This window comes from Gopherus flavomarginatus, chromosome 7, assembly GCF_025201925.1.
Source record: "Gopherus flavomarginatus isolate rGopFla2 chromosome 7, rGopFla2.mat.asm, whole genome shotgun sequence".
In the NCBI taxonomy this organism is placed as follows: domain Eukaryota; kingdom Metazoa; phylum Chordata; order Testudines; family Testudinidae; genus Gopherus; species Gopherus flavomarginatus.
The window spans coordinates 38724385-38751262 of NC_066623.1; the positions used below are offsets into that span (position 1 = coordinate 38724385).

Consider the following 26878-nt stretch of genomic DNA (forward strand, 5'->3'; position numbering starts at 1 on the left):
AGGCAAAATGAGGCAAACATTTCCTCTTGCATTGTCCCAGCTACAGAACAGAGAGAAACGGCCCCTCTTCCCCTCCACTTCATCTCCCATAAAACAGAAATTACCTTATGCAACAATGACAATCACACACACACACACACAAATACATTCCACTGCTAGAACAGCTGCATGGCAGAGTGTCCCGGAACAATGAACTCGCTCCCTAGGGCCAGCTGGAACGAGGGCTGCAGAAAGATACAAAAGCTGTTGCATCATAGTCACAACTGCTCAGTTAAGGCTTGCTAAATATTTTGGCTCAAGTGATTCACTGGCCAATCAACAACAAAGATAAGAGAGAGAGAGAGTTAGGGGGAAGGCAGAGCAGACAAGCCAGGGCCATCTGAACAAAGAAAAAACTATAAACAGTGAAATTTTAAAATTCAAAGAGCAAAACACACTCTTTAGACTGAGACATTTTAAAATCTGCCCTAACATTAATACAGAAGGAGGTCCTGCTATGAGTGAGACTGAGCAAGCCCAGAGATGGGATTTGAAAGCATTAAGAGGGAGAAGGAGGACTAGACAGAGGGGAAGAAAGGGAAAGGATGAGACAAAGAAGTTTGGTAGCAGGAAGTATCAATGACAGCAAGGATAAACACAGGGTATTATGGAGATTAGAGAGAACCTGGGGCTGGGGAGGGTATATGAGACTGGACACATGATTGGGGGGAATTAGATATGAGACTGGACACATGATTGGGGGGAAGGAGATATAGTTGGGCTTGGAGGAGAGGAGAGACTGGGAGGAACAGTGAGGATGGGACAAGGGCTTGGAGGAGTGTAGCTTGGATTGGCTGGCTGGCCATGCTGAGTGGCTGCATTTTGCTAGCTGATACCTTTGTGCGTACGATGGAGTCTGGCTCGCTCTGTGCAAAGCGTATTGAGAGCTGCTTGACACTTTTGCTAAAACAAGGAAACAGAAAACAAAACTAATTCATCCCCAAATGGTTCTAGACTAACTGTCCCTCATTCAAACTGGGTACCCCGGCTCGGCCTGTATGCTGCTGGCCTGTGTACCACAATAGTGCTGGCCGAAGTTATCGCTGGCTGGTGTGGGCAGACAATAAGGCTGCCATCCCTAGAAACCTTCAGGAGAGGACTGCAAGGCACCTCTGTGAAAATTTAATCGAGATCTCTCAGGACAATTCACAGGACATCCCTGCGTAGAAAACCAAACTGCTCCGCATGACCTAACTCTGGAGGGGAATGAAAAGCAGAAAGCAATGCTACCGTTCGGCATGGGACCTCTTCTGTACAAGTACATTAATGAAAAGTTGACATCTGTGTCCTGTGTAGTTGAGGGTGCCAGCAGTACATCACTGTCATGGGAAATAAATTACACACTTGTAGAACTGATAAATGAAATTGTTTTCAATTGTTCACTTTATTAATGTAACTTCTCTTCACCATTCACTACACTTGCCTATACTGTAACTTCTGTTCCATATTGTAATTCAAACCCCATTTTAAAACACTCACTCCATTTTGTAAAAGCTTCCTCCAACCTTCATTTTTGCAAACCCTGCTGTAATCTTATTAGTTTAGTTTAGATGTGTGAATGAGGTATGTATGAATGATGGAATCAACCTCCAGCCCCAGCCTGTCCTGATGACATAAAGTTCAAATACCAACGGCTGAAGACCTAGACAACAGCCCTAAACAAAGTAAGAAGGATCCACCCTAAAAAGAAAAGGACAACAGAACAACAGAAGGAAGATCAAAGCCAGGTCCAAGGCTGAAAGTCACACCTGCAATTGATGGGTGATCAGTCTAAACCCAGAGGCAGCATGACGCAGCAAGACCTATAGACTTTGAATCCAAACTAAAAGCCTATAAAAAAGAAGGGTGAGATGAGAGACTCTGGGTAACATTCTGCTGCCAACATGGAAGAACATCGGTGCCTGCCCAACAGAGATCCAGCTCAGCCTTGTGCCCAGCTTTCCTGGCCAGTTAGCTGCCACAAGCTACGAACCCAAGCTGCAAAATCAAGCCATGAACTTAAGCTATCTTCAGGACTGGTAACTATGCAGCAGCTGCAGAACACCTGATGAATGTGGGTGTGTGTGTGTGAATGTGTGTGTGTGTGTGTGTATAGGTATCAGGTATAATGTGAATGTGTGTGTGTGTGTGTAGGTAATAGGTATAATGTGTGTGTATAAGAATTAAGATATTAGTTATTAATCAAATTGTTATCATAATAAATGTGGCATCTTTGCCTTGTCCCCTTTAATAAGATCCTGCTGGTTTTTACTGGTCTAATATAATTGGTATAACACACTTACCCGAGGTTCCTTCCCCTGCATCAGGCTCTCCAGTACTCGACTGCCGGGACTGCAGTGGAGTCACAAACTGGTCCTGGCTTGTGCCATAGCTGGACCCCCATGATTGCATGTCTCCCAGCCTCCTCTTCCTTCTCCACATCATCCTTGTCCTTGTTATTCACTGCAGGGCTTGCGACTCAGGCTCCTCAGAGGTATCCCCGCTGGTCTGTGGGGTGGCAGCAGGGTCTCCGCCAAGCATGGCATACAGCTGTTTGTAAAAGCAGCAGGCCTGGGGCTTGGCATTGGACTGACTGTTTGCCTCCCTGGCCAACTGTTGCAGTTCCTTCACTTTCACATGGCCCTACTTCTGGGCCCTATTGTACCCCTTCTCCTGCATCTCCCGTGCTGTCTGCTCGCAGGTGTCTGCGTTTCTACAGCTGGTCTGTAGCTGGGCTTGCACAGCCCCTTCTCCCCACAGACCCAGGAGATCCAGTGTTGCCTATCTATGCCATGCCAGAGTGTGTAGCCAGCCAACAATGGAGAGCTGCTAGGTGTGCTCACCAAGCTGGACATGCAGGAAAAGGTATCTCTGAACTTCCCAGGACATTAAAGTCTCTGGGACCCCGGGCAGGAGAGTTCACAACTGTGACCACAGCAGTCAGTGTCAGGCATTGTGGAATAGCTGCTGGAGGTTTGTTAGGGTTGACATAAGTAACGCAGTGTCTGCAGTCGCACTACGTTGACCTCAGTGCAATGACTACAGCTCAAGGCCACTTGGGGAGGGTGTTACTGCGTAACTGTAACAAGGCACTGCCATCAGTGCGGGACAGATCTAAGCACAGACACATGCACAACCAGGTGGATGCAAGGCGGCTTATGTAGCCCTATCTTTGTAGGGGGTCTTAGACAGGAGAGTGAAGCTCATATAATGTATGGAGTGAGGAGTGAGCATTAGGAGTTTGAGGGGGCAGATCAGCAGTGATGTAAAGCCATGTAGGTCTATTGATTTCAGCAGAGCTACACAGATTTACACCAGCTGAGGATCTGGTCCTGTGTGTGTGTTGGGGAGAGGGGTGTGTGTGTTGCAGGGAGGAGTTTACCTGGAGGGACAATTTATCACGGATGAAAAACAAGGTGACTTGGGCCTTCTTTTTGTGAATTTCACTGGGCATGTTTTTGCTTCTCAGCATCCAAAACCCTGGTTATTTGGTTCTGGATTCCCTGCCCACAGGCTAGCTTGTGACCACATCTCCCTCACCCCCAACAGTCCTGGCCGTTCCTCCCCCAGTAGACCCAGTGAGTCTCTGTGGGTTCCCATTCCAGCCCAATGTCATGCAAAGCGTTTCACACTTTTCCCCATTTCCCCTGTGACTCAAAGGGAAAGACTAATTTTTTCACCCTAAAATAAAGTCACACTCTACTTCTCGGCTTGCCAGGGGAGTGACAGTAACACACGCAAACAGCATTAGCTTTCCTAATTGTTAGTCAGCGCATGCAGTGAACCAGCCTGACAGAAATCAGAATGCAGGGTCCAGGTACTAACATAACAGAAATCCATACAAGAGCAGGTGATGCCCCCATCTCCAGCTAGCAATACCAAGACACATGATCAGAGGAGCATGCATCAAACCAGAACCAACAGTACAAAGATCCACATGTCATGGAGAACCTCCAGCTGTTCAGTCTGGCACAAAGCAGCATTCCCTTGTTTGCGTGGGTATCTGATTGCTGCAAACCTGCCAAGGTCTCCTCCAGTCTCTTTGGATCCTCCCATCTCAAACAAGCCCTACAGCCTTTGTCCTTCTATCTGATGGTGTCATCTTGCGGGTGGTGGTGGACTATGGCCCACTCCAACCTCTATTGTCTTTTGTGGCAGATGATGGGCTCAGTCTTCCTTCCATCATCTCTGGGGATGGAAGGGCCAGGCCCAATTCCTTGGCTGAAAACCTTTGGTTCCCCCACTTTTGTCTTGTGGAACTTTCTCCTCTCCTCCCCTCCCCCCCACCCTGCGTGGTCTCCTCATCCTCTGTGCCTCTCTCTCTCTCATTCCCTCTCCCCACTAGCCTCTGGTCCCACCTGCTCCTTCTTTGATGTTCTCTCTTAGGTCTCCCCTCTGCTGCAGCACATTCTCTTGTACACACGCACACACCTTGGGCTCAGACAACCCCTGGTGTGAGGTCCCCAGTGCCTGCTTTGCAGTCCTTGAACTTTAAGTTTCTTTGAACCAAAAAACATCAGTGAAACTGGCAAAACTCACCTGCTCTCATAACAAAACCAGTGAATTTCATCCCCCTGCCCAAACAGACTCGGATATCTTCACTTTCCAGCAGATAGCATCCTTCCCCCCAACAGACCTCTGCTCCCCTTGCCTGGACACTCCCAACTAGCCCAGACAATCCTTCTACCAGCCAGAGATCTCAGTGAAGTTGCACCTCCCCAGCCTATGCTCCCCATATCTTACCTGACAGTCTTGGGGGACCCCACTGGCCACTGTCACTTCCCAAGCCTTCCAGTGGCAGATGGCTGGCCCTTTTCATAGCAGATTCAAAGGGGTCAGGGAGTAGCAAAGAAGCTCGCTGCTATCCACTGTGCACCCCCAGCTACAGGAAACCTTCTTCTAGGGCCACAACCAACAGCAGAGACACAGCGGAAGTAGCACAAGCTTCCACATAGCCTCGCCAACATTATCACGCCAGCCCCATAGTGCTGGGAAAGAGATCCGGTCTCCTCCTAGGCCCGGAGGGAGGTTCAGGGCCACTGGCCCTGGACCCTCCAGTGAGGGATGACAGTGAGTGTCCAGGAGGGGGAGGGGGAGGTGATCAGGTTAGTGAGTGAGGCAGTAAGAGGAGAGTGACCTGGCACCAGCCCAGCTCAATGGGGTGTTGTCAGGGCTCCTTTCTCAAGGAGCAAGCCCAGCTCCTGGGCAGACCTGGGGATGCCCTGTGTGTGGCTGGCTCCTGTCTGTGCTGGTCACACTGATGGCTCCTTGTAGTGACCTAGAAGTCCCTGCAGGAGCAAGGTTCCTTTTGTAGATGCTCCCCTGGCGCAATGGGGGTCTCCTTTCCTCAGCTCACTGTGGACCATCTTAGCCTTGGTTCTTCTGAGTTGCACTGGGGACTTTCCTAGCATCTTTCATGGGACGTGGGGCCCGAAAGTCCCCTGTTTTGCTCATGACAAAAGATTTGACGCTTCTGATAATCCCTGCAGAAATAACAGCCCCCTTGCAGCAAGTGAGCTGTGCAGGGAGCAGAGGTACACAGCAGCTGATTATTATTCACAGGTGATTTCATGCTGGACCATAAAATATTGATATCCCAGAGCAGCTTCCTTAAGCCTGGGACAATTGCTGCAGTTCTGTGATGCATTTCACAGTGAGATTTATTCCCTTCCCCTGATCCTGTCAGTAGCAACATAAACCATGTCATAGGCCTGGCCTTGACTCATGGCACAAAGGAGCCAAGAATTCACAACACACAATAAACACAAAGGTATTCTGTCACTTGGCTCTCGCTGGTCACAAAAACATCCCTCAGCAGCTGGGATGGTTCTTTTGGCAGAGGAACCATCTAGCCATAGCTGGATTCAGTCATTTTGACAGGGAAGTCAGTGGATCTATTTTAGGAGTCAGGAAGTTGAGGATTGTTTTTTTAGCGCTTTCCTGCTTCTCCTGTTTCACCAGTACAAAAAGAATCTTGATCAAGGCTGGAGACAAAACTTATGGGGCAATTGCCCTGCGAACGCTAGACTGAGGGTCTGCAGAGCTCATTTCACACACCCCCTCCCCAGGGTGAGACAGCTGACACAGAGACACTTACACTGTTCAATTAGTAACTGGTTATTAGTGAGCTAATTTTGCGAAGTGCTTTGAAGGTGACTCTATAGCTGTGTGCGATTGTTCTACCTGAATGAGAGGAGTCAAAGTAGGGCAGGTCTCTGCTTTCCTCACTTTAAAATTATCTTGTAACTACCATCTCGTGGGATCAGCTGTAGAAATCACTGCGGTAACTTTCTTCATTCATTGTAACCCAGCAGCAAGATTTTGCCTCAGCTCAGCTGAGTTCTCTCATCTGACAGCATCTCACTCATGGCTTGGGTAAGGTGCTAACTTGTGCAGCCCACACCTCCTGTTTATGTTCAGGTTAAAAAAAAAATTAAAACCAAGGGAACACTGAGGGGGCAGGATGCATCAGCTGAGCTGTTTGTTTCCTGCAAAGGGAAGACATCTGCAACACTCAGGGGGAAGAAGATCAAAGGGAGAAGAAGTGAGTGCCAAAATAACACGCAGTGGTGGTGAAGGAGAGGATGTGCTGAAACAGAAGGAAGTGGGGATGAAGAGGACCAGCAGCATGCCGGCTCCCAGTGGGACCCAGAGGGCTGGGTCAGACAGAATGGGCTGATTGGGTTTTCCCGCTCCTATCATGTCTCCTGCACTGGGGGCTGCAATGGACCGAGGCACAGAGGGCTAGACACCACCTCAGTCCCACACAAGGACGTGGAAGATGCCTGTAGCATTGTGTTCATGTTGTGTACAGCTGTGTGTGTGATGGTGATCGTGTTTGCTGTGTGACTTAGGGCTAATTCAGGCAGGGCTTAGAGTGCAGGCCAGAAAATGACCCACTGCTTCTGAGAGCCATGCTCCCTTCATTAAAGGACAATCAGAGAACCAACTGCTTGGAAACCTCTCCTTCACCCCCACCTCCAGACTGAAGAGATATGTGCAGCCAAAGAACTTTGGGACTGATAAAAGGTTGGCCTCTGAAGCCAGGGAGAGTCTACACTGCAGTCCCCAGAAGGAGGGGTGGCTGGATAAGCAAGGCCAACCTAAGTGTTAGGTGAGGCAGTTAGAAGTGCAGACCATGGGTTTGGTTACAAACCCTTTGCTCCTGGTAAGCCGTGACCCTTCTGTCGGGATCAAACAATACTTTGGAAAGGCTGTTCTATGGCACTGGACAAGCACATGGGTCATCCCAAAGGGGAGATAAGCAGGGCATTGATCCCCCCGCCAGGCCTGCTGAGAAGTCCCGATTGGTACACAGAGCTCTGCACTCTGGTACCTGGTCTGAGTGAGTATCACCAGGACAGGGGAAGGCAAGAGGCCTGGGTGGGGGACAGGGTGTTGCACTCCAAGCCTAAGTAGGGGCAGAGGTGAAGCCAGCCTTGAACTATGACAAAATCCTCCAAAGATGGGGCACAAGTGGGATTAGCCAGCAGGCCTGCCACACTCTCCGACATTTGGGCCTCGGCTGACCCCACAGAACACCTGCATTTGAGAGCTCTCAGCCACCTGGCACCTGCCTAAAGGGAACTTGACTCTGGTTGAAGGGGACCCTGAAACGTGACTGAAATACTCAGCTACCCATTCAATAAGGCAAAGGGTTAACCAGGGGGCTGCAGGACCACTTATATTTGGGCAGTCTGGCACCACGTGCTTTTGGACCACTTACTCTACATAATAGTAATTTGAGTAGTTTTGTCATACAATCTTCCACCATAATTAGCCACCATCAAAATACCTTCCTCAGCTGCTGAGGTGCTAAACCCAGCAAGGGCCCCACCCTGCATCCCTAAACTGGGGCCCAGATTCCAGCTTTAATGGCTTAGATTGTTCACTTGTAACTGGAGAGGAGCCAGGAGTTGCTGTACCACATTCTCTCTGGCTGGGGTGTGCTCCAGGAAAGGGATTCATTATCTTTGTATCCAAGCAGCAGGTGCTGTCAGCCCCCTGGCTTCCTCTTCTGTAGGAGCTGGCTGGGGTTTCCCCAGCTTCAGGGCTGCAAGAGGGTGCTCAGAGAGCATCTTGGGGCTCATACACTTGGGTCTCCAAGGCCAGTAACTATGAGCTGCATACTCTGGGGCTGACTGATTCTCTGTAAGGTCAGGTTGTAATCATGTCTGATTGAATTCTCTGAGCACCATTTAGGGCTCATTTGGCTACACCCTTCAGGCATCAGAGCACAGCTGTGGCACAGCAGCCTATAAGATGCAAATGTATGGAGAAGGGAGAAGGAGCATTTTACTGCTTCACAGTTCAAGGAAAGTCTTGAAACTCTCAGTCAACAGCATAAAAAGAGCTCACATTTCTAGAGCGCTTAAACTGGACATTACACCACTTCCCTTCAGCTATGCTGAATGGCTGCCTGCGTTTCACCTCTGACAGCTCAACTCATTTTCTATAGAAAAGAGCTTGTGCACAAGCAATTGAGCCCCTTAGTTCAATCCTCTCTGCAGCAGGCTGGATATTCAAATGAGGAGATCAGGACTCCGCTTAGGGACACCAATTCAAAGATGCCTTAGCCCAAACCCTGCATTTGGGCATGACATTTTGCAACCCCCTCCATGCAAAACTGCAGGCCCAGCTGTAGAGGGCATCTTGGAAGTACATCCCTGTGCCTATATCAATTGTGATAGGCTAGAAACCTTGAACATATGACTCCAACTGTTGTAACAGGTCTGTGCTTTGCATATATCTAAACAGAAATATGGTGGCCAGCAGCCAAACTGCACATATAACATCAGGGGTGGAGTGGGAGCTGTTTGGCTACAGAAAGACTTTACAGCCTCTCTTAGCGTATGCCTACCCAGCATGGTATTCCCAAGGTTAGTGGGACTCCAGTCAGCGAACCCGTCAGGGAACCCTGGGCTCGAGTACCTACACTGCATTTTAACCCTAAGTTAAGGATTTTCTGGCCTGTGCTCAAACCTAGGGCTCTGGTGTCCACACTGCAGAGCACAGACCTGAATCAAAGTATCCCCATCCCAAAGTGCCTAGCACCGCCCCTCAGCACTCCAGCCCTGCGCATGTTTTGCACTGTGGGTAAACTCTACTGCCCACCTTGTTTCCTCCCTGTGATAGTGCTATTGGTGGGATTCAGGTGCCCATAAGGAGCACATGAGCACAAACTGCATACTTAGCGCTCTTGGAGGCTGAGGTGTGAGAAGGCTTTATACCAAACTGCCAGTTAACCTGAGAACTGGGCTCTCCACCTCCAGGCTGAGTCACATGGGCAGGAAAATGCCCACGTGCCCCTGTTCTGAGGATAATTAGGACACCAGGCTCCAGGACCATCAAACTATTCAAATGAAACTTGGCAAGTTTTAATTTGTAATATGGGATGTTCAGGGAAGGGGTTTTTGGCGGGTTAGTTGATTTTTGGCTGTTTTGAAGTTTGACACAAAATACAGGTTTCAGTGAGGGGCATCCTGAGGGCTTGGGGTGCAGGGTGCTCCAGAACACCCCAGGGATCCCTTATCCCTGCTGGAGCTGCACCCTGGGAAAGAGAGATAAGGGATCCCAGGGGAGCTGCAGGGAGTTTTGGGGGCTGGCTCCCACTTGCTGCCCTGACAGTGCACAGCAGCCCCATGAGGGGAGCGGGGTGGTGGTGGTAGGAATGGGAAGAGCAGAGCAGGCTACCACGAGGCTCCCCTGCAGGGAGGGGGAGCGGCCAGGATGTTGGAGGTCATCCTTCCTCCAGCTGTACTGAGCCAAGAGCTCTGCTGTTCCCACTCCCTGCAGGGAAGCTGCTGTCCGCTCCCCCCACCCCCGCAAGGCTGTGTGTTCAGGGGCGCCTGGGCTGAGCACACTGTCAGGGTGGTGAGTGGGAGCCAGGCCCAAATCTTCCCTGTGGTGAGGAGCTGAAGCTACTGTTGCAGGAGGCTGCAGGGAAGTTTTGGGGGCTGACTCCCACTTGCCGCCCTGACAGTGCATGCAGCCTGGAAATCTTTGAACACGCAGCCCCAGGGAGAGTGGGGGGATGGGACTGGGAGCAAGGGCCAGAGAGCAGAGCAGGGACCAAGTGGCTGCTTTGCAGGAAGGGGAGTGGCAGAGTTCCCAGATCAGCATGGCTGGGGGAGGGATGACCCCGCACTTCCTGCCTGTCAGCCTTGCTCCCTGTTCCGGGCAGCAGTGAGAAGGAGCCGAACCAGAAACTGGAGAAGGAACAGGGAGCGTGCTCGGCCAGGCAGTAATTGTGCTTCCAGATGCTGCACTGGCTGCCTGTGGTGCTGCACCTCTGCTGCCAGGAACTCTGGGATACATCTGGAGGACTTCCATGACCCAAGTCAAACTGGAGCCATGTGCACACAGGAAAGCAATAGGGCTCAGATCTTAGGTCCTAGTTTAACATGAGCTTGGACTCTCCATACCCCTAGGCAGCATTAGCAGTAAGGCTTTTATCTGCGTCAGCCTCTAGAGGGCAAAGTGCTCACCCACTGAAGCTTCTATATTAGCATGAATAGTCCTACATTCTCCATGCACAAGGAGTGTCAATGTTGCCTATTATCATTTGCTGTTCAGAAGAACAGCCATACCAGGTCAGACCAAAGGTCCATCTAGCCCAGTATCCTGTCTTCCGACAGTGGCCAATGCCAGGTGCCCCAGAGGGAATGAACAGAGCAGGTATCATCAAGTGATCCACCCCTGTTGTCCATTCACAGCTCCTGGCAAACAGAGCTAGGGACACCATCCCTGCCCTTCCTGGCTAATAGCCATTGAAGGACCTATCCTCCATGGACTTATCTAGTTCTTTTTTGAAAGAAAACGTTGAAGAAAATTCACATGGTCCTGGTGCCCAGAAGCTTGGAACGTGAGGCTTGTGGGATCGCAGTGCATCTGTGGTCTCTCACCAGTGCTTGATGGAAATACTAGCTCATTTCTAGTGGTGCCAAATCTAATCTAATACACAAATTGCCTGTTCCCCCCAGGGGAGAAACAGGACCCAGCCTGCTCCAGTCTGTGAGGGTGAGCATAAGAGCTCAAAATCCTTCCAGGCAGAGGAGTGTGGGCAGCAGCCATCTGCTGTGCTGGCTGAGAACAGGGACTCCAGCAGCTCTGTTATTTTGGCCCCTCATACAGAGAGGGCTTAAACAAAAAGCCCACCTCAAACCCCATCTCCTCCCTGCAGAAATAATGAAAGTAACAATGTTCCCAACCAGCCCCTCTGCGGGGGTGCTGAATATTTTTGTCTGTCTCACTCTGACTGAAAGCTCTCTGGGACATTGACTATCTCATGTTTGTAGAATGCTGAGCACAGTGCTATCGTCACTACAAAACTGGACAGCCTTAGACTTGAAGACTCTAGGACTGAGCAGAGACACGTGAAACTGGAGCATAAAGGGCAACGGTAACTTGCAAAATCACTTGTTAAAAACAGTTCCTTGCTACAAGGAGAACTAGAAGCCCTGGAGAACCAAGCAAGCAGCGTTCAGAATATCTCTGCTCCAGGAATTCTCCATGACACAGATTTTAGGGCCAAGCTTTTCAAACTCCTGGAATTAGACACTGAACTGAAGGTGTCAAACAACCAGCACTGCTCCACCCTGCCTGGTGCAGTCATACGACCTTGGGAGCATGTGCAAATTCTGCACAGTCTGAACATGTAAAAATAAAAGGTCATCGTCCTCATGCTTATAAAGAAAATCTTTCTGTGATGATGCACTAGGACTGATGGAGTGAGGTCTGCCTGAATCCGCAGAAAGCCTGAAACAATGGCTCAGAGGGTGACTTCTTCCCCTCTCTCCTCATTTGGATGTTAACTGCAGCCCATTTTAGCAGAGGGAAGGGGATGGACTGGAGCCTACAGGGGCAGAAATTGGGAGCTGCTGCGGAGAAGGAAATGAAGAGGAGACAGAGAAAGGGTGATAGGGAAGGAGAAAAAAGCCCTGGATTCCCACTAAGCAATGTCTAATTAAGGACACTCTCCCCTTGATCTTGTGCAAATTCCATCACCACATGTGGGAGTTTTGCTGTGAAATGTCACCTGAGATTTATACTCAGACCCACAGATCATCAAAACAAATGGAGTTTGTCCCTCTGCAATGAACAAAGTTGACACCCTGTGACGACTATGGCAATGTCCCACAATACTTGTGGGAGACCTTAACCTGTATTAAGTTTGTGCATCATTGTGAACCATGGGAACTATTAACTTTGATGGACTGTACTGAACAGTGGGCCAGGCAAGAAAGGACTTTGAGGACAGTCAAGTGGTTTGCCAGGGGAATCTCTAGGGGGAGATTAATGGAAATTCCCACGTCCCCACTTACGCAATAAGGAGAGGACCACTGTCTAGGTATCTGCTCCAGGAATCTGAAAATCAAAGGCCCAAGCCATATAATGGAAAGATTAAATAATTCGTGGATATCCTAGTTCTGAGCCAAGCTGTTAGGAACTTGAACCACAGAAAAACCACCCCCACCCCTTCTGCCTGAGGCCCCAGTCCTCCTGCCCTCCCCTGCTAGAGCCCAGAGGCCCTGCACTGTGGTGACTGGCCCCCCAGCTCTGGGCCACCCCAGCACCCTCAGTCCCAGGGGGGTGGTGTGACCCCAGCTCTGGAGCACCAGGCTGCACCGTCCCAGTCGCCCCAAGTCCTGGCTGCAGGCTGCCGCATGCATCGGCCCCAGCCACCTGAGTCCTGGCCACAGGCCAGCCCACTCCAGCAGAAGAGTGGCAACTGGAAGCAGGCAGAAGGGAGCCTGGGGGCAGAGCATGGGCACAGCCACGCTGGGCTGTTTGGGGAGGCTCAGTCTCCCCTGGCCTGTGATACCTGGTGCCCATGGCTGTGTGGTATTTTATACTTGCAGGCAATTATGCTGTTCATAGCCTCTGGAAAGAAAGCAAAGGGCAGTTGCTGGCCTGTTCAGGCAGTCTGGGTCACTGGGAATTCAGTGTAGGTAGGGAACTGTGCTGCCTGGAAAAACCCTAGTGAGAAGGGAGAGACACATGAAGGCTGAGGAACTGAGTGCCCAGAATGCATGCTCTTTCTTGGTGGACAACAGAGGGGAAACACGGTGCAGTTGCCCTGGACTATGACACATCCCTCCTGTAAACATGCCCATCTTGGAGAGTTCCAGGTGTGATATTCTGTATCTCGAGAGGACACCCTACACCCCCATGTTCATCCTTATAATATGATTGTTTGGTATTCAAAGCAAAGTTTGTCATGTTGGGTATCTTCGGAAGGCTCATGATGCACTGAGCACTGTTGTTATAGTAATGTTATGTTATAGGTTGTAATTTCATGTATATACTTATGAGGCTGAAAATGTGTCCTCATGGCTTAAAACAAGCCCAGGCTAAAACTCTCCAAGAGCAGAGGGGCAGTTCACACCCAATCAGGGCATGTATGGGACAAACCCAGCCCAGCCTCACAGGAAAAATGGTCACTGGCCTAGGCAGCAACAAAGCATCTGTTGGACTCTCAAGTGAGTCATCCCCATTTCTTTGGTCAGTTTGGGACTACAATGAGGTAATGCTCACCTGACTCTGAAAGGGGGGCAAAGCCAAGAGGGAAGAAAGAACATGATAAGAGGCAGAAACGTTTGCCATGCTCTTCCTCTCTCTTCCACTTCCATCTACAGACATCACCACCAAACAACTGAAGCGCCGTTCAAAGGGGAGAGCCTGGCTGAAGGGCAACCAGCTAGCCTGTGGTGAGAAGCATCTAAGTTTGTAAGGGCACTGAAAGTGTTAAGAGCAGCTTAGAATGCATTTTGCTTTTATTTCATTTGACCAAATCTGACTTCTTGTGATTTGACTTATAATCACTTAAAATCTATCTTTGTAGTTAATAAATTTGTTTGTTTATTCTACTTGAAGCAGTGCATTTGGTTTGAAGCATGTCAGAGGCTCCCCTTGGGATAACAAGCCTGGTACATATCAATATCTTTGTTAAATTGACAAAACTCATATAAGCTTGCAGCATCCAGCGATCATAACTGGACACTGCAAGATGGAGATTCATAGGGTTGTGTTAGGGACTGGAGATATTGGCTAGTGTCATTTGGTTACACAAGTCAACCGTTTACATGACAGAGGCTGTGTGTGAACAGCCTAGGAGTGAAGGTTCTCACAGAACAGCAGGGTAAGGCTGGCTCCCAGAGTCAAGGATTGGAGTGACTTAGCAGATCACTGGTCCAGATAACACCAGGGGAACGTCACACCAGGATTTGTGCACACGAGTGAGAAGACAGCCCTCATTGCCACTCTGTCTCATATACATGACTAGGTGCAATCCTGGAAATAGGAAAGCCACAGGGACAATCCCTCCCCAAGGCCACATAATATTGCTTGTCCCTGCATGAGCCCCATCACACAGGGGAACTGGAAAGCATTTGTGCCTCATCAATGGCCATATGGAAACAACTAGATGTCCTTGCAAAACTACTAGTAGCTTGGGGAAAAAAAACAAAACGAAGATGCATGCAGCTCAGCTGAAGTCCTGCTGGAAAAGACCTTTGAAGCCAGCTCCCTGGCAAGTACCGAGCACAACTACTGCCTCCTGTCCTCACCCCTGCTTTGGATTATTGTTGAGAAAGCTCAGCTCTTTCATTATCACTCACCTTGACCTGGGAGGTCCATATATTCTGTGCCTGGGACGTTTGTGTCCATGACAATTTTGGTGATTTATGTTTTTCTTTAAGAAGCAGAATTTCTAATATTAACAGTGTTTTGATACTGCTAGCATTTTGATACTTCCTAGAGGGGTTCAGATGATGGGGATAGCCAGTCTTGAAGGCATTGAAAATGCTGTGCTCTGGCTCCCCAGCCCTAAAATAGAACATGGAGGATACCCAACTTTACAGCATGCCCTGCATTAGAGGGGCTCATGATTCACAGGCAGGGGTTCAGTCCACCCATTGGGGAACATCCCATTAGACTGAGCTGGTGTTCAAGAGCCAGAGGTCTGTACTCCAGGTCTGTCCTGTATCCAACTCTACACTGCGGACAGAGAAGACAAAGAAGAGAGGACAAGTCGCGAGAAGCAGATAAAGATCAAAGCACCTTTTTGTATGCAAAATAACTTTTATTTTTTTTCCATTTTTCGTACAAATAAAGACGCCCTCATGTGCTGAGAGATCATGGAGCTGCCAGACCAGCATCCACCCACAGATTCAAAACCAAGGAAGGCAACTGTCATGACTCCAGTGGAGAATAAAAGCTCTTGGGCAAGTCTCTCTTGGTCTCGCTCTGGGGGTTTGTTGAGCTCTTCCCTATTTGCCTATCATCTCTCTGGGTTCAATCATTAGCATTGTATCCAGCTGCCAGGCATTTGTGCATGGAAAGGCAACATGGCCCCTCCTGGTGTCATTTTGCAATGCCCATGCTACCCTGAAGCCTGCTGCACCCAAACACCTCTGACCATACCGGCTGCAGCAGGTAATACACAGCCCCACAGCCATTATTAGCTCTAAGATGAACTCCAGGTCCATGACAATTGAAGGAGTAAAATGCTCACTGTTTTCTGTCATACCCTGTGAAGCTGCTGCTCCTCTCCCTCTATCAGCCTTGTGGACGTGGTGGCTGGCAGAGGCAGAACCGTCAGTCAATGAGGTCAGTCCTTATCTCCAGCAAACTCTTGGGGAGGTGTGAGGTTAATTTACCTCCATCACTGTCTCTAGGGTGGGGGTAAATCCCACTGTCTCTGGCAACAGCTGATGCTCCAGTCCCACATTTCCTCCTCCTCTCAACCCAGGGCAACCAGGAAGTCCGGAAGCTCCTCTCTCCTCCAGTGAATTTTCAATCACTTCTTCTTTCTCTTACAAGACTGAATTTCCAGAACATAAGGAGGCAGCTGCCTCCTCCCAAGGCCCTGCTCCATGGTGCAAGCACCTCACTAACTCCATTTTCCTGCCTCTCTCCAAAGCGCTCACAAATCACATACCCATGGGGAGCAGGCAGGAGCCCTAGCACATGAGACTAGAATAAAATGAGAGAATCAACCGGAAGCATGACGGAGGAAGGTATTAGAGAGCATCCTCTAACAGAGCTCAGGCTAATTGCACACTGTCACAGTGACAGCTGCTGAGTCATGTGACAGCAATGGGAATGGGTGTATCTGGGGATCAGGGTTCCTCACAAACTGACAGGGAGATGTGGGGGAGAGAGCTGTCCTGAAAATGTCCCTCCACCTCTGCTCCAATCACATCCAATGCAGTTGGAAAGGGCTGGGGAGGACAGTCCATGACACCCTGGCCATTGCATCACTGCCAAAGGGCCCCAGCAGTGTCATGCTGTTAATAAAAGGAAGTGGGAGGCTGAAAATCCTGCACAGTTCCAATTTTTTATTAACATTTCAAACCAAAATACTCAGATATGATCACAAGTCCCAGGAAATACCCCAACACTATGAAAATGGAATGTTGTTGTTATCAAACATAACCAAAGTAGATTGAAAAATAAAAGTTGCAAAGATTCCAGTGTGACTCCTTTGGTTTGGGGAGGAGGCTGCAGTGGAACACATCCCCATACTGCCGCTCAGAGTGCCACAGGTAACCTCACAGAAGGGCCTCCTCTCCTCTCTTGCAGCAGTTTTCAATCCCCGCTCCTCCAACCTGCACAAAACTTTTGGGGGGGGACACTGGATACCAGAATGAGCTACAATTAGAGCCTGTTTGGGCTGGTTTTCCTTATTAATGCCCCTTCTGCTTTCTCTCCCCAGAGCTAAAGTCCCCAACCTGTTTCCTTCCCTGAATTCTGCAGACTCAACTACCTTTCAGGCCCCATGCTGCTGCTTCGGTACCCCAGCACAGCTGAGAGGCTGCAGGCCCAGAACTCTTCCTTTGTGAAAGAGGGTGAAGAGTTCCACAGGCAGAGCGTGAATGGGGCAGAGGTCCTATAAGCTGAGGACAGTAGATGCCTGTAATTCACTATCTTTCAAATGCAGAAATGGAGCCTATCTCTGTGACCCTCAGCTTGTGAAGAGCAGTCCCTAGAAAGAGAACCTCCTGCAATGACTAGGGCTGGGTGTGCCTGCAGCTGGGAGGGGCGCTCTGCTCTCAGAGTGCACAAGGCTTGGGACACTAATGTTGGACAGGTGCATGCAAAGCCAATCTGCCCACCCAATCCATGTGTATAGAGAGCTCACAGGTGCAACAGCAGCAGAGGTATGTGCCTGGCCCGGTCTGCACTGGGCCTTTACAGATCACTCCTGCACTCTGATCACATCACAAATGTGACTCCTTAAATATATTAAATTACAAGAACAGCAGCACCTCAGTGCACAGGAGCCTGAAGCTGGGCCGAGCCATGCACATTCTTAGCTATTGCGCCCACAAAGAACATCGTGAGGCATGGGACAGGATTAATCCCCACACCTTCTGCCTTGGGATGTCAGGCACATCTCTGCTCTTCACACTCCCAACACCATCAGGCCAGGTTGGAGCAGGAGTGCTATAAGCTGCCAGAACCATAGGTGCTAAACTACACTGTATCACACATCGTCTCACACCGGGGATAAGAGGTGACACTAAAGCCAGCATTTTCACTCCCCTAATTTCATGCCCATAACAGCCAGTGCATGAACGAGGCAGCTCTCTGCCCATGGGGATGGCACCCGGAGGCAGTGCACCAAGTAGGCAGCCCAATCCCCCTGGGGAGGACAGAGAGGGACAGTGCTGTGCTGGAGGTGGGCAGGCAATTCCTACAGCGGACAATGAAGGGCATACAGTGCAGGGAGGCAATTCCACAAACATGCAAATATTTCAGATATTTTTATCTTACATTCAAATTTCCTTTTAAAACAAAATCTGATACAAAAATAGATACATTTGCAAAGTGATTTCTTAGCCAAAGGGAGGCTCCACCCACCTGTTGCCATGGCAAGGAGGGAAGGAAGTTCCTCTGCATGGCACAACACAACAGCTGAAGCAAGCAGCCTCGAGGAAGTTGGGGTCCACGCTGCAGCCCCCAGCCCTCGTGCTGCAGCCACACAAGGGATTTGCCACAAAAGATTGGGAAATCGTGTACAATGGAGAGAGTCCTGTGCAGATAGAAGTGCAGCCTGGATTCATTCTAAGCAGATGCTGCCGGGGAGCTGCCGTGAATGCTTTCACTCAGGCATGTGACACTGGGTGGGATGAGGTCTCAACCTCAGGCCACTTAGTGATACCCAACAACCTTTATTCCTAACCTCCAAAGCATGCAGAGGCAGCTATTACACCAGAAGCAGCTTCTTGTCCCCAAGCAAACACTCACCTCTTCCTGTTGGGTCATCACTGCTATGACATCATTTCCACAGTGGCAGGAAGGGTTCTGCTAAGGGAATGCTAGCAATAAATAGAGCAAGCAAAGGGCGGGCATGTGAAGAGCAGGAAAGCAGCAGGTCCTGAGGGAGGCAATGGCACCTCAGGTGTCTAGGGAGCCCCTTTCTCTCCTAGCACACGGTGAGAACAGGGAGCAGGATAAGGTGCTCGGTCCAAGAACACAGCACAGAAGTTGGAGAAGTAGAAGTCCAGCTAAATTTACCTACAAGGTTTCCTCCCACATACAGGTGATAAGGAAGTGGGCTGGGAACCTTGAGACCCGCTGGAGGAAAGTCACCCGTGGAACTGCCTTGGCTGGCCTGGCCCAGCAGCGTCCCCCAAAGTAACAAACTAAAGTAGTCTGGGTTAAGGCAGCTTGTAATGTTCCTGCTTTGGCAACCCCCAATGCAGGGATATGTTTGGGTGGGGCAGTAGTCTCTAAACTCTCCATCAATGCCCCTTTTCTCCGAGTACACTCTACCATCCCCCTGCAGGGAAGGGAGAGCTAGACCCAGTGTCTCTCGCCTTGCTCCAAGCATGGCTTACATTCAGGTAAAGCTTTTTGCTTTGTAATTTGAGAGGCAGAAAGACTGAAGCCTGGAGACGAGATATGGAACAATAACCGTAAGGCCAAAGCTGGCACAAGCAGCCCTAAGAGCAAGAAGGAAATCAGACTGCCCCTCAGATCCATGCAAAAAGATTGCAAAGTGACCCAGTGTATTTTGCTTCCTCTGTAAAACTCTTTCAGTCCTGCAGGCTTCAGCCCTAGTCAGGGGCCCAGGTCTAGCTTGAACGGCTGATCATCTCCATGCTATCATCATGGGTCCCTCCATCCGTTGCTGCCTCGGTGCTCTTTAATGCCTTGCTTGGTACTGCACTCAGCGCATCGTCTTTCATCAGCTCCGAGGCTAGCAGTGAGGTGACAGCACAGCCGGCTTTTCTCTTTGCTGCAAAAGAAGAGACTGTGATAAACAGCCCAGAGAAACTTCTGCAAGCTTACTCTGGCACAGCTCACAACCCTCCAGTGCCAGCTGCTCAGAGAGAGCAGGCTCGGAGGCATGGTGGGTAATGTACTGACAACCCCCCAAAATGCTTGTTCAATGCTCCTGAAGCATTCAGTGTTCCTAAGGCATCAGGGGACCCTTCCCAAAGGGCCATGGTCCACATAGCATCCAGAGTTTGAAGGCTGTGAACACCAAGAAGTGAAGCGAACTGATTAAGAGGTGGGAATGGGGAAGGGCAATATGGGATACCCAGGAGTACCCGGATGGAATTAAGCAAAGGAAAATCTAAACTGAATCTCAGAGAACATTTTCTTACAGTAACATCTATGAGGCTATGGAACAGGCTCCCACAGGAAAGTGGGAGCCCCATCACTTGGGACATTTATAAGTAGACTGTACGATATTCTGTAGAATATGGTGTAGAAAACCATGCTACAGGCCCAGATACCATGGTTATAGGCCCTTTAGAAATGAATAGAATACTTCTACGCTTGCTTGGCAAAGTGGAGGAGAACAGATGTCACAGATGGGAAAGACATACTGAGTCCACAAAATCAGGTTAGCACAGTGTAGGTTGTTGGGCTGCTGAGTGTATGAGCTAGACTATTTAGTGCACATGTTCTTGGACTTCTCTGCTTCTGCAGTGGTAGCTCAATAAAGCCAGTTCCCAGTTTCTGTTCCAGAAGGCTAAGCTGTGGGAGGGGGCATCTACCCTGAGTTTAAAAATCACAGGTTAAGAACCTCTGAGAGTTGAAGGTCTTCTCCACACACTAGCATGGAAACTTCAGAGAACAGAACCAAACTACAGGAATATGATCATCACAGAACAGGCAGCTACCCATCCCTTGAGGTTGGGAATAGAGCTTAAGGGCTTCCTATGGGGGCACTGTGCTCCTAGCAGAGAAGGGAGGCAGGCAAGGCACAAGGCTGAATGGAGAAGGCTGTCCCCACTAGATTTTGCACCCCTCAAAATAACTCCATGGCCTTTTATGCCCCATGGACATAGCAGCCAAATGGAGGAGCAATAGCGCTTTGCAGCTACAGATGAGCTGTGGTGTCCCAGTAGCACATCACCCAGACAGAACTCATCCCTTAAGATGTTTCTTTACAGTTTAAGGCCTGAGCTCAGCCAGAACACGATGCTCCAGACTTCATTAAGCTCACGCTTGAGTCTCAGACAAGCGAACAGCCCTGAATTAGGACAGCAACTATGCCCTGCTGGGAGCTCCGGCAGGCTCCAGGACAATGAATGGCTGAGGCTGGGGCACAGTACTCACGCAGGGAGGACAATTCACCAACAAACGTCACCGATATGCAAGTTCAGACTTGAATATCCACACACAGGCTGGCTCCCACACTCACTAATCAGAACCAGTGCACACACTCTAGTGTGCATACACACAGGAAAACTGTAGAACTCACGCAATCAGACGCCCTTGTGCACTACATGCTGTTGCACACAGGCAGACACGCTGAGACACATGCACACACACATTCATATTATGGTCCACATGCAGGCACTTTCTCAGGCCTGACTGTTCAGGAGGAAATCTGCTGAGAGGAGAATGCAGAAGGGGGTGTACACAGGAATACAAAGTAGCAACTGAGATGCTGCCTTGAGACACTGCAGTCATGGAATTAACTCTTTACAAGACAGAAAAAATAAAGCCATTTCTAATGTGAAGCTTCCGATGAAGCCTCTAAAACAGGGGTGGGCAAACTTTTTGGCCCGAGGGCCACATCTGGATGGGGAAACTGTATGCAAGGCCATGAATGTAGGGCTGGGGCAGAGGGTTGGGGGTGTGGTGTGCACAAGGGGGCTCAGGGCAGGGGGTTGTAGTGCAGGAGAGGGCGGGGTGCAGGATCCAGCCTGGCGCCGCTTACCTTGAGCGACTTCAGGGTGGCAGTGGCACGCAGCGGGGCTAATGCAGTCTCCCTGCCTGCCCTGGCCCTGTGTTGCTCCCAGACGTGGCCAGCATGTCTGGAAGTGGCTCCTGGGGGTGGGGCGGGGCAGGTGGCATTGCCACATGCTGGCCTCACCTGTGGGTACCACCCCCAAAGTTCCCATTGGCCGTGGTTCCCTGTTCCCAGCCAATGGGAGCTGTGGGGGGCAGTGCCAGCAGGCGATGACAGCACACAGAGTCCTCTTCCCCCTGCCCCTTCCAGGGGCCACAGGGACATGGTGCTGTCTGCTTCCAGGAGTGGCGTGGGCGAGGGCAGGCAGGGACCCTGCCTTAGCCTCGTTGTACCACAGGGTTGGCAATCCTGTGGGCTGGATTGAAAACCCTGACGGGCTGGGTCTGGCCCACAGGCTGTAGTTTGCCCTCACCCACTCTAGAAATTGGGCTTCAAACACCAAGAACGAACATGCAACAGCATGCAAAGGAGACATGCAACTGGCAAGCACAGTATGTAACTACAATTCCCAAGTGGAGGCTCCCTGCACGTGGCTTAATCATTTTCAGGGCCCCCTCTAGGACCTTGCTAAATACCTATCCTCAGTACAACACTCACACAAGGCTTATCCCTGTGACAGCCACACCAGGCCCCCCTGCTTGCACCTTGGTTACAGACCTTTCTTCTCTACAGCCCCTGGGCATCCCTCGATACAGCTTCCCTGGAACTCTCCTGGTCCTAGGTGCTTATCCCTGTCTCAAGACCCACTTCCCTGCCTGCACCCACCCCTTCCCTGTTGGAGATTTCACCTGCCCAAGCTCACACCCTGCGGCCCTAAACTACCAAGCCTTTGCCTGCACCCCAACCCTAATCACTAAACCATGTCACAAACCTCCACTCTGCTTCCAGTACCACCTCTCTGAGCTTTTCTCCTGTATGCTCCCTGTACCACCTCCTCCATCCTTATTCCTACTGTAGCCCTCCAAGCCTATTGCCTGTATTCCATTCCTAAGGCTGATCCCCATCACATCTCCCCCTGCCCAAGTCCACATTCCCATCAGTTTCCCATCTGCTGCCTCTATCAGAATCTCCCCCCACCCATCTCTTGCTTCAACTCAGATCAAATGGGAGGCACAGACCTCCATTCCCTGCCTAAATCCTTTTGCTCAATGGCTTATCCTTGCTATAGACTTCCCAGGTTTCTTCCTGCATTCCCTTCCTACAGGCACATTCATACTATAGTCTGAGCCCTGGTCTACACTAGGAGTTTACATCTGTGTAGCTACATCTCTCAGGGGTGTGAAAAATCCACACAACTGATAGACGCTGCTATACCAACCTAACACCCAGTATAGACAGTACTAGGTAAACACAAGAATTCTTCCATCAACCTAGGTACCACCTCTCAGGGAGGCAGATTATCTACTCTGATGAGACAATCCCTCCTGCTGTGCTGCTAAGTGTAGATAAGCCCTGAAGTACCTGCACCCATGGTCATGGGCTTATCTGCATTAGTCCCTTAGTCCACTGCTTGCATCACCATTTTACAGGCCCAACCCCGTCACAATCTCCACACCCAATCTGTTGTCTACACCCAAATTTATGGGAATATACAGGCAAAGCTCTCTAGTCCACTATCCAAACTTCTTGAGGAGCAATGATTATGGCTGTGCGTGGAGAGCTCCTGTGGGGGGTGGGGAAAAGGAGAATAATTGAAGCAGTAAAAGAGTAGACAGAGGTGTTAGCTGGCTGCACTCTCATGTGATAGATCACTGCAGTACTAGTCAGAAACACAGGACATGCTGGCAGGAAAGGAGAAGAACGAGGAGAGAGACAGCAAGAAAAAAAGCCTGCTATGGCCAAATCCAGAGAGCAAGGTGACCTGGCAAGCCCAGCTCTGTGGGCCTGTCCCAGGTCCAAAAAAGGCAACCAGGCTGGGCCATGCTTCACATAGGAACGTGAAAGGAAGAACCAGTGCGAGATTAGTTACCATTAAAAAAGGCCCATTTCAATCCACTCCTGGGATACTGCAGGACCTGCAGCCTCAGGCTGCATGTGTGTCTCAATCTCCTCTTCTAACCCTCTCTGCCTGCGGCACATGGGGGGTTACACACACACACAACGAGAGTTGGGGAGGGGAGAACAACATGCCCATGTGTTACCCGCTCAGGTGTATCCTCCTCCACCTCACAGAGTGACAGGAGAGAGTCTGGCAAGAGGAAATAAGAAAGGCACCAGTCAGAGCCCACTAGGAACACCCCTTCAGCCCCAAGCCAGAGAACAGACAGCAGCAAGAGCCTCCCCACCGCTACCAGGAGCCCTCAGCATTTGAAGCAAGACTTGCTGGGTTCCACACACTGTCTGAACTAGGCTTTGTACCTCCAACCATTTCAGATGGCCTAGGTTGTGTCTGGCCGCTCAGGCCTTGCAGCTTTCCGCACACATTTCTCATTCATAAACACCAAAACGGGAAGTGAGGGAACATGCACCACAATCTAGTGATGTAGCCTTGTAACCACAGTGCCTGGGAAAGCATGCACATGCCGTCATGAGAGAGAGAGAGAGAGAGAGAGAGGCTCTGGTGGGACACCAGACACAGGCCTGCTGATGGGGACAGCCATGACACAGAACCCCCAAATGCTCATCAGAGTCTCCTGGCCAGGTGGGAGGCCTCCAAACTGGGTTCTCACAGCTAACACAATGGCAGAGTCAATCTTTGTTTCAAACCTATCTTAACATCTCCCTTCTCTCCCCTCCCTGCTGGGTCTGCAGCCCAAACACTAGAAAGACTCTTCCAGAGAACGAGGCAAGAAACCTGAAGCCTGCATCCAGTACTCCCACTGCAACCATCAGTAGGAGAGCCCCCTACCCATCACACATACTCTACCCCCCTCAAGAGAGACCCTGACAGGTTACCCCTCTCTCATGCTCCCTCCTACCCCACCAGCAGGTTCTCTCTATCATGCAGACTCACTCCCCTCCTCTCATGCATACGCAGCCCCATCCTCCTCCTCCCAGCAGGTGTTATTTCTCTCACACTCAGCCCCATCCCCACATCCAGCAGGTTCTCGTACACCGCCCCCGCACCCAATCCCATCAAGTTCTCTCTCCCCCTCTCCCAAGTTTCTCAATAACTCTACTCCCCAGAGGCCCACCTGGCTTACACTCTGGATTTTAGTGGTAATTCTCATCAGCCCTGCCACCAGTATAGATATGCTGCTGATGGCTGTGCTAGGAGCCCTAGTGTAGGCAATATTCCAGGAGCTTCCAGTGTTTTCTCTGGTGTCAGTTAACTCTGCTATGAGCTGCAAAGGCTTGCAGCGTGGCTACAGGGTCAGCACAACAGAGCAGACCCTGACTATTGATGAGAAGCTCTTTGGGTTTCTCCCACAGTTCTACCACAAGTCTCCAGCAGCTCTGCAAAGGATCAGTAGAGCATTCAGAGCCACTTGGCTGTTATTGCCTCCAACCAGAGAAACTAGATTCTCGCCATGGATTAAGATGCAACCTCCAGAAACAAACTGTGTTGTGGAATGGAGTGAGGGATGGCAGGGGAAGGACTCATTTCCCTTTGCTAGTATGTTCCCACCTTTATCAAGGAGGGTCATCTTTCTCTCTGCCACCAGCAGGGCAGTATAATCACTGGCTAACAAGGAGACAGGGGGCCATTTCTCCATCCCACATCCGGAGACCTTGTCTTGCCTGAGGAAGGGAAGGCCAAGCCCCCAACCCAGGCCAGCACAGATACACCACTGCCCCCTTGTGTTGGGATATGGCCTTGGACATGTGGGCCAGACCGCAGACCTCACTGGGGGAGGCAGGATTCCTGACTGATTTCTTTATTCTCTTAATTCTATCCCAAGCAGCAGATGGCCTGAGCAACATCAAGCATACAGAAAAGGACATCAGTTGAGTCACTCAAATCACAATCCAACCCTGAATCATCGAGTTAAAACCATGACTACAGGACAATTGCACAGTCATACTGCAGGAGGACACTGGGCTATTATGTGCACACATCCTGCCAACTGCAGTGGCCTGCACTCCTTTCTTAACAAACTAGCTGGAAAAAATCCCCCTTGCTGACCCTCGCCCTCCCCACAATGAGCCCTTTAAGCTACTAAGCGGAGTCCCCAGAGGCCTGTCGGCTTTTCCATTCCTTTACATTCTAGTGAGGAGCTGCTAGCGCCTCTGAATAGAGACAGCTGCCTCCAAGGGAACAGAGTCAAAGATCAGAGCTGACAAGATTTACACACAGTTCCTCTGCTCTTCAGCTGCTGCAATGAGCTAGGGTGAGGAGCGATATGGGGCCAGGAAATGCCCTAACAGCTCACATAGTGGTGGTGGTGGGCGGAGCACATGTCCCAGTGAGAGTGCACTGGTACTGCTGGTGGAATACATTAAGTCAGAGCAGGAGAGTTACAGGAACATATGGAAATGCAGCACCTAGAGTTATAAATATGACCCTGGAAATGAAGACCAGTAAGTAAGCTCCCCCAAAGATACAACCTACTAATGAGACTGACAGAGATGCAAATTGGCAAATGATGTTCCAGCCCTGAGTACCTCTGCCTACTACAGCATCATATGGGAAACACGCTGATAAAGAGCGTGGAAGAGGGATCCAGCCACAAGCCAAAGTAAAACCCATGGCAATGTGCAACCTCTAAGCAGAGAAAACAGAGCAATACTTCTCCCAGCTAAGCCTACATTGCCCATTCTAGATGGCTTATCCCACACTGCTCCCTGGAACATCACTCTCCCCAAGGCATCTCCGGAGCCCCCTGCTGCAAGGTTAAAAAACAATCACAGGAGTTGGATGACAGCACTTACAAGGGCCTAGGTTCCCCTGATGCAGCTGCAACATCCTCTCTACAGAGTCTCAGCCTATCATAGAATATCAGGGTTGGAAGGGACTTCAGGAAGTCATCTAGTCCCACCCCTTGCTCAAAGCAGGATCACTCCCCAATAAAACCGGTCTGCTCCTCTCATTCCTCAGTCTTGCTTGGAAATGTGAGGCCAGCTGCACCATTGCATCCTGCCTAATCCCCAAACTCTCCTACGGCATAACATCCCACAGACATGGAGTAATATTCCCTTCCTGTTCTTACAGGAACTAAAGGGGAAATTCTCCTCCTCCTCAAAAAGAATCCAAAGCCTCCTGTGCAGGAAGCAGCTGATGCTCCATAGAAAGCTGATTACCAGATGGCAATTCCCTGCCTGAATCCAGTGAGCATGCTCAGAAAGGCCAAAGTGTGTGGTGTGTGCAGGCACACTGCATCATGGAATGGAACATGGGAAGGTGAGAGTGGGCACTACTGCACTGTGGGACACTACTCCCATTAGCCCTGTCAGTGCTTCCACCCATACCCATGCTTAAGGATACAATTTGGTCACCGAGGTCACGGATTCCAGGACTTTAACAGCTCTCTGTGATTTCTTCAGCTTCAGCCCCAGGTGGCAGGGCTCCCACTGTCAGCCCCACTGTGACCATACCCTGATTTTGTGTATTTTTCCCATGATTGTTCCATGAATTTTTCTTAAATTTTTCAAAATTGTATCCATGCCCATGGTCATCCCCTCAGTTTCTTCAGCAGCCACAGCCTTCTCTGCTTTCCTCACTTATCCATGATCACCAAGCATTCCCTGACTACATCTAAA

The 26878-nt window shown here is 50.2% G+C and overlaps 1 protein-coding gene across 1 annotated transcript in view; it reads right to left on the reverse strand.

Annotated features, from left to right (window-relative positions):
• Window positions 1–16338: 16338 nt before the first annotated feature.
• DIAPH1 (diaphanous related formin 1) overlaps window positions 16339–26878 on the reverse strand; it is a 177678-nt gene continuing 167138 nt past the window's right edge. Inside the window, exon 27 of the mRNA XM_050963451.1 lies at window positions 16339–19264. Coding sequence (XP_050819408.1) covers window positions 19101–19264 — 164 coding nt within the window. The 3' untranslated portion in view covers window positions 16339–19100. The remainder of the gene's footprint in view (window positions 19265–26878) is intronic.